The sequence below is a fragment of the Labrus bergylta genome, chromosome 8 (genome assembly GCF_963930695.1).
Source record: "Labrus bergylta chromosome 8, fLabBer1.1, whole genome shotgun sequence".
Classification (NCBI taxonomy): domain Eukaryota; kingdom Metazoa; phylum Chordata; class Actinopteri; order Labriformes; family Labridae; genus Labrus; species Labrus bergylta.
In genome coordinates, this window is record NC_089202.1 from 7,773,495 (window position 1) to 7,780,261 (window position 6,767).

Here is a 6,767-nt window from a genome sequence, read left to right on the forward strand (position 1 = left end):
TTTAATCAACCCCTGAATTATTTCAGGGTTCGAAAAGAGAGTTAGATTATGAAGAATAACTTTTTTCTGGTTTGATTTGATGTGTTTGTTGATGCCTCCTCAATTTATTTTTGCAGCCCCAAAGGACACTTAAAGGTCATACAGACAAAAGAATGCACGTCTTTCTTCTGATTTCTGTCCCTTTGTTCCATCTCACATTAGCGTTCCCTTCTGCAGAACTTCTTCATCCTCTGAGCCATGAAGGGAAATTGCTTCAATGTCATCACACATCTCACTTTTTCATTTCTCCCCTGGAAGACTGCATGAGTCCTGATTCACTTTGTACCTGGACGCTGGAGATCAAAGAGGCCCAGATGGCACAGCACGATCTCTGGTGGCTTATTCATTCATTTAGCTGCCTCATCTAAGAAGAGCTGTACAGTGACATCCTGCATTTTGTAAGGTGAGAAGGTTACTTATATGCAAATATACAGAATGTTCCCCCTGGAAGTGGTGCATAGACCTGCGTCAACTCCTGGCAGTGCTCGATACAAATGCAAGCTCAAGTCAAGAAGTGTATCCTTGTCATTGTTCATGAACTTTTCAATGCATAAATATTGGGTAAAATGTTCTTTCAAAAGTTTGTACATATCCTTTGTGAACAGAACCGTGTTCAGCACCTCGCCACATGTCATTGATGTCTTTTTCATCCTCAGGTAAATCTGCAGCTTGTTCAGGTGCTATCTTACAGCTTACTGCTAAAGTCAATCTAAAACTCAAACTTCAGCATTTATACATTTCAGTTTTAACAATTAAGAATTAAGAAGTACGAATTATAGCTTTGGCTTTCTATGCGGAGAAAATAAATGTTATTTGAAGAAAATGGGCTTAATTGGCTGTATCTAACGAGAATATCCTCATAATCTTAATCATTCATCATTTTGTATACTTCAGTTTTACTTGTAGATAGTTACTCATTTCAAATATTGACATCTTAGCCCAGTCAGCATTTAGTTTGCCATGCAATGACTGCGTTGTAATCACTACATTCATGTTTACTTTAACAGTGCCTGTGACAACTACTCAGATGATCATCAACATTCAGTCTGTAACTGTGCTGCAGGTCTCAGAGGCTCAGTCATAGAACAACATTTCTTCCAAAGTAATTTACCAAATCGGTCTTAAGACAAATCAACTCTGTATGGATGCACACTAAAGCCATATGGTGTATACACATCACAAATAGCACATAGTCTTTGTGCAAAATGTCTTAGTTACTTGCCTAAATATATAATTTTATAATATAAGTTGATTATGTTGTGCTTGTGGCGCTGACCCAAAGTGGTCAATTTGAGGGGGGTGGAATCTGTAATTTAAAATATTGGGCACATATCTATGATGATAGGGTAAACATGGCAGCAACCAGCATGGACACACTGCAAGAAAACCTGAGGCCATCCAGTATGAAGGAGTGCCAGCAGAGATATCCAGCTTCCTCCCCATTCAGCAAACCAGAACAAACTTTATGAAAATAAGGGTTTAGCTTCAGGGGTCATGAAGCCTCAGGGTAGAAAGATGATGGATGTTGATAAGCCTGTCAGAAAAAAATCAACCTGTCAGCCATCATGTCAGAGAGAAAGAGAGAGAGAGAGAGAGAGTATGCCAGTCCAACAATCACTGATTCAGCTCATCTGCAGCACACACGTACAGTAGGTAAGACAATCCCTGAGGGTTTTTATAGTGTGAAGGTGAAGATGTGAGCCAGCTCCAGCCAGGCAGGCCCCGGAGGTGAGAAGGGCTGTATCTGTCCTCTCAGAATAGTCACATCAGCACACTTGCTCACATTTATCCTCTAATATTTGAGCTTCATATCAACCCAGAAATGCCAAACAAAACCTAAAACCCAGGAGGGAATATGACTGAATGTGGCAAATAAAAGACCTTAGCATCTCTACACTGTCATTCCACACGACCCACTTTTAAAAGTGATCCTCTGATTTTGGCAACAATGTCATTAAAGCCCTTCTGCCTGAAATAATGAAGAAATAGATGGAATCAATTATTTATTTTACAGTCTCAGTGTGTGACAAAGCCTCTACCAAGGGGCACATGAGGGATTTATCTCATTCAGTGTTAATATTGTGGCTAACAGGAGAAGACTCGCATCATGTGGTCCGGATACAATCAGCCACATCCGACACAATATAATGATGTACTATCAGGATCGGTGGGCATGGAGGATCTCAATGAAACGCCTCATCATGATGGCTCTGCTGGCAATTCCCCCACAGTCTGACCACCACAGATGGGGAAAGAGGAAGGTATAGGGAAAGAGACAAACTGATTTTTTAATTAAAATAATAATAATTAATTTCCTCTGTGCCGTGAGGGAAATAGTTCACTTCTTGGATGGACCCTGCCGGAATTTAAAAAGGATTTCATTTTGAAATAATTAACACCCACAATCACAAACAAGTCACTAAAACAAACGTCTAGCACAATATCAGTTGGATGACATTGTGAAGCTGTCATTAAAATGTTTAGTTTTTATTACTATGGCAAAAACGACTCCTCAATCTGCTTAAGATGCTATCAGTCAGCAGAAGAATTACTGGACTGAAAAAGCGTACATGGAGGAAAGTGAACGATTCTTTGATGCCACCTCACATACTGTCAGCTTGCAGCAGGATGCAGGGTCATATAGAGAGTGAACTATCATACCCATAGTATTTTCTAATCTGCCTATGTGCAATAGAAACCAAACAACTAGCCCCAATGTCAGAGACGTGCTTAAATTAATTCAGGAGAAAATGTTGTAAAAACCAGTAGTGCAGAAAACACAAAGAACAGCAATAGGACAAACATACTGTGCATTATAGCTTACCTGCACTTTTTTTTTTTGCAATACTGAACAACTTCTCCATATTTTATATACATTACACGCCTAGTGTTGATGTATGAACATTGTGAAACTCATAACTATTGGCTTCCGTCAATCAATATCTGCAATTAAAATAGCACTCTGGTTTCATGAGAAACACTGACAGCCTGGGCTGTGATTTGCATGTTGCTGTCACTTCTTATTTAGAGCTGTGCACTGAGAAGAAACAGTGCAAACACGCCAATACATACACAGCCAACTAGATGAATGTTCACCATTCAGCAGGCTGGTGCTGTATGGTGTCCTGAGTGGGAATTTAGAGATTGTAAGGATTGTTTTGACTTCAAAGATTATTGGCTCAGAGATATCTGAAGCTCACCTGTGGGGTGTTCCCCAAGATGATATTTATTTACAGAAGACACTACAATCAACAAGGCTCTATTGAAAACTTTCAAGCAGTTTCAACCCCTAATCCTTAATCCAGTATGATGGATCTGATGTTTTTATCAATAAAAGTGTTTCCTTCATAAAACTATTTTTCAGTGACTTCAGGCTTGTACATTTAAATCCAATATTCAACATTTTTGTAGGGATGTAAACCATTATAAATCATTTTGTGTGTGCATTTTACTACTGGTGTTAATTTCAGAGGGCGACAGCAGCAGCAGACTCCCAGAGAGAACCTTGTGTACTGTAGAGCCTCTCCATCATTACTCATGTCTCTCTTCTGTCCCTCCCTCCACCTCTCCTCTGTTTCCATATTGATCGACCCACTTCCTTCTTCCAACCTGCTTCTCTTCCTCCTCTTGTACTAGACCATTGCCTCAGCGGCCCTGCACTCACACAGCAGACTGAAATAAAAACAACGGCAAAAAGTGCATGTTATGCAGTACTGGGAGGAATCTAAAATGTACTGGGTAAACAGAAAAGCGGGACTGATCGTTAAAAGCAATTTGATAAGAATTGAAGACAGATTGACAGTAAAGTGTGACAGCCTTAGTCTCTAGTACTTTGGCATGATGATTTGTTTTGTAATGGAAAATTACAGATCTTGTTATAATGACTTCTGGATTTAAAAAGAGAATCTGGGTGTTTACCATGTGACACACCACCATTTCTCCACAGGATGAAATGACACTGATATTTACAGCTTCAAGCATCACCTGACTAACATGTCTTTTGATGAAAAATGTGAGACCGAAGCCTGCGTGCAGCACCGTAAAGTGATAACATGAATCCAACATCCATTTCCAAAGGATAAACACACATCTGGAGAATTTTTTTTTTTTTAAACATGAGTATCTGTTGAATTCATCTGAAAGCAACAGTCAGACTTAGCTACTGATTTATACTATTGTTTTTGCTCCCTAAAGAAATACTGTGCAATGATTACAGTGACAGTCACATAAGTTATTGATCCCTGATAGACCATTCTCTTGTCTTTGCTCACAGAGGTCAGAGGTCTGGGTCAGCTGGAGAACAGCACTATGGGAATTGGCTCCTAATATCCATAAAACTATGACATGGTCTATTGGAAAAACAGGGCGTTAACGAGTGAACCTATAGTGACTATATCAGACTCCCATTACGGTTTAGGAGATCAAACCAAAGCCTAAATGATACAAAGACAACAGTAGTCCACAGGGAAGACTGTTGTTAAATTGTGTAACCAAGAACTAAAGCTAATATGGTGCTACAGTAAAGAAAATAAACATAAGTAGGACTTTATGATGCTTACTATAACAAATCATTGTCATTCATTATTGATTATTCCAGTAATGAGTTTCCCTCATGCTTGTATGCTAAAGAGCAATCATGTTTTGTAAAGACTTAATTTTGAAGTCTGAAAGAACTATATTTATATTTGATTCAACTGCATCTTAAACTGCAAATGTACTCAATGCTGTATTCTGTATATCACCACCTACCTTGAGCAATAGCTATGGACTCGAACCTGTGCAGTTCTCGCAGCAGACAGGTGCGTTCAGTCGGATGAAGGCTATAAATAAACTCCTTGGCTCCTCGGGGGGAGTTGAGGGGCTCCACGGGCTCCGGGTGTGTGCCCAGGTGACACCGCTGCATCAGCATGAAGAGGGGCGGCTCTGAAGAGAACCGGGGCGGTGACGCTACGGCGGGGGTTTGGTGGCTGCTGAGTCCGGCTGTGGTTAACCCAGCCCCGGCTCTCAGAGCGAGGGCGGGCCGCAGCGATTTCCGCAGGCAGGGCAGCATCTCTGGGATGGAGGTATGGCAACGAACCGGGGACACTGATGGAGGACAGTGGATGATGATTGAACAGGCCAGGTCCACACTTCAAAACAACTGACAATGCTTCTTTATGTAATAAATCGAAGACATTGCTGGAACGGTTGCATGAAAACATCCCACACATCCTCCATCTGGAGGCAGCCTGGGTTATTTATGGCAACAACACATGCACAATATTTATGAATACACTGGTTCAAGCAGCATTTTACGCGCCTACTGGTTCACAATTTAGCAAGTCGATGTGTCAAAAAATCAAACTGCAACTTGTCTTCTCGGACGTACCTCAGTCGATGCTCCTCTGTCCCGTCCAACAACCTCCACAGGAAACCTTGAAAACACAGCAGCAGCTCCGGCGCACACGGCTCCTCTTCTTCACTGGCTGTCGTAGTAGCAGCGCACACTCTGCCTCTAACACCTTGAATGGCTGTAAGATTTGTACAAAATCACATTTTTGCTAGCGTAATCCCAGCTAGTGTAACCTCTGTTTGACAGGATGGTGTGTGAGGCGGATGGGAGGGGATCAGCAGCCCTGGAAATACTTTCCAATAGGAGCGCTGCTTCGCTCCGTGCGTAACTCTGACGGCATCGCCTCACGTACGTTAACAGACGGAGCATGGGCACAGTGGAGATGTGTGCATTATTACTGCTGCTATAACAATGAATAGACGAATTTCATTCTGTCTGTAGTCTTACGGGTATAGGATGTTTCATTGGATGCATTATCTGTGATTTATGTCGTGGATTTGTGTTCATTTTAAATAGCCTACAATAATAATAAAAAAAGGCGTCAGCTTAAATATTTAGTCCTATATTGTATAAAGATCTAAAAATAATGACTTGGGACACCGGGAAAGATAAAAAAAATGATGAGTTTTCATATAGTAAGCTACAGTAAACATCACAGGCTCATCTTCTCTGTAAAGGGAGTGTTTATGTGCTGGGTGTGTTTCCATCCCTCCCTTTGCTGATGTACACGTGGGGCATTTGAGCTATTCAGCCACAGAACAGTCAGTCCACACCCAGTGAAAATATGGCACCATGTGGAAGTTATTAGTTTCGAGGAGGAAGCCTGGACTTGAGGCAAATGAGGCAAAAGTGGGTGTTTCACTTCTCATATACTTCACGCAGTTTGGGATTTAATCCAAGGCTGTGTGTGTGGGAGTGTGTGTGTGTGGGAGTGTGTGTGTGTGTGTGTGGGAGTGTGTGTGTGTGGGAGTGGCAGATTCATTGTTGTGGGTTTACATTTATTGATTAGACATGTGTTTTCAGGCCTCTGAGGACGACAGCAGTGATGCATTACCAAAGAAGCTATAAACTAGGTTTAGGCGTAACGTAAAGTCGAGACAGGGGCGCCCCCTAGTGGCCAAAAACAAGAAGCTCATCTGTTTACATTTACTAAAAGAATGATATATTAGTAGGGGACAATGGATTTATTATTCAGGAACATTTTAAACTTGTGTATTCTCTATTATTGGAACATATCTAATATTTACCTGAAATGTAACAAATGGGAAAGAAGACTGATTTAAGATGTTTGAGGCCTGACACTTTATACTACATGGGGTGTTTTTTTATTTTTTTATTTCATACTGATAACTCAGAAAGGTTGCAAATTTGCACATTCAAAAACTCAGAGTCAAAG

General features: G+C 41.0%; 1 protein-coding gene across 1 annotated transcript in view; it reads right to left on the bottom strand.

Moving 5' to 3' along the window:
• The window catches only part of LOC109984426 (transmembrane protein 65), a 36,338-nt gene extending 30,689 nt beyond the window's left edge, over nucleotides 1-5,649 (bottom strand). Inside the window, exons 1-2 of the mRNA XM_020634573.3 lie at nucleotides 5,408-5,649; nucleotides 4,789-5,124 (exon numbers count right to left, since the gene is read on the bottom strand). Coding sequence (XP_020490229.1) covers nucleotides 4,789-5,089 — 301 coding nt within the window. The 5' untranslated portion in view covers nucleotides 5,090-5,124; nucleotides 5,408-5,649. The remainder of the gene's footprint in view (nucleotides 1-4,788; nucleotides 5,125-5,407) is intronic.
• Nucleotides 5,650-6,767: the final 1,118 nt, after the last annotated feature.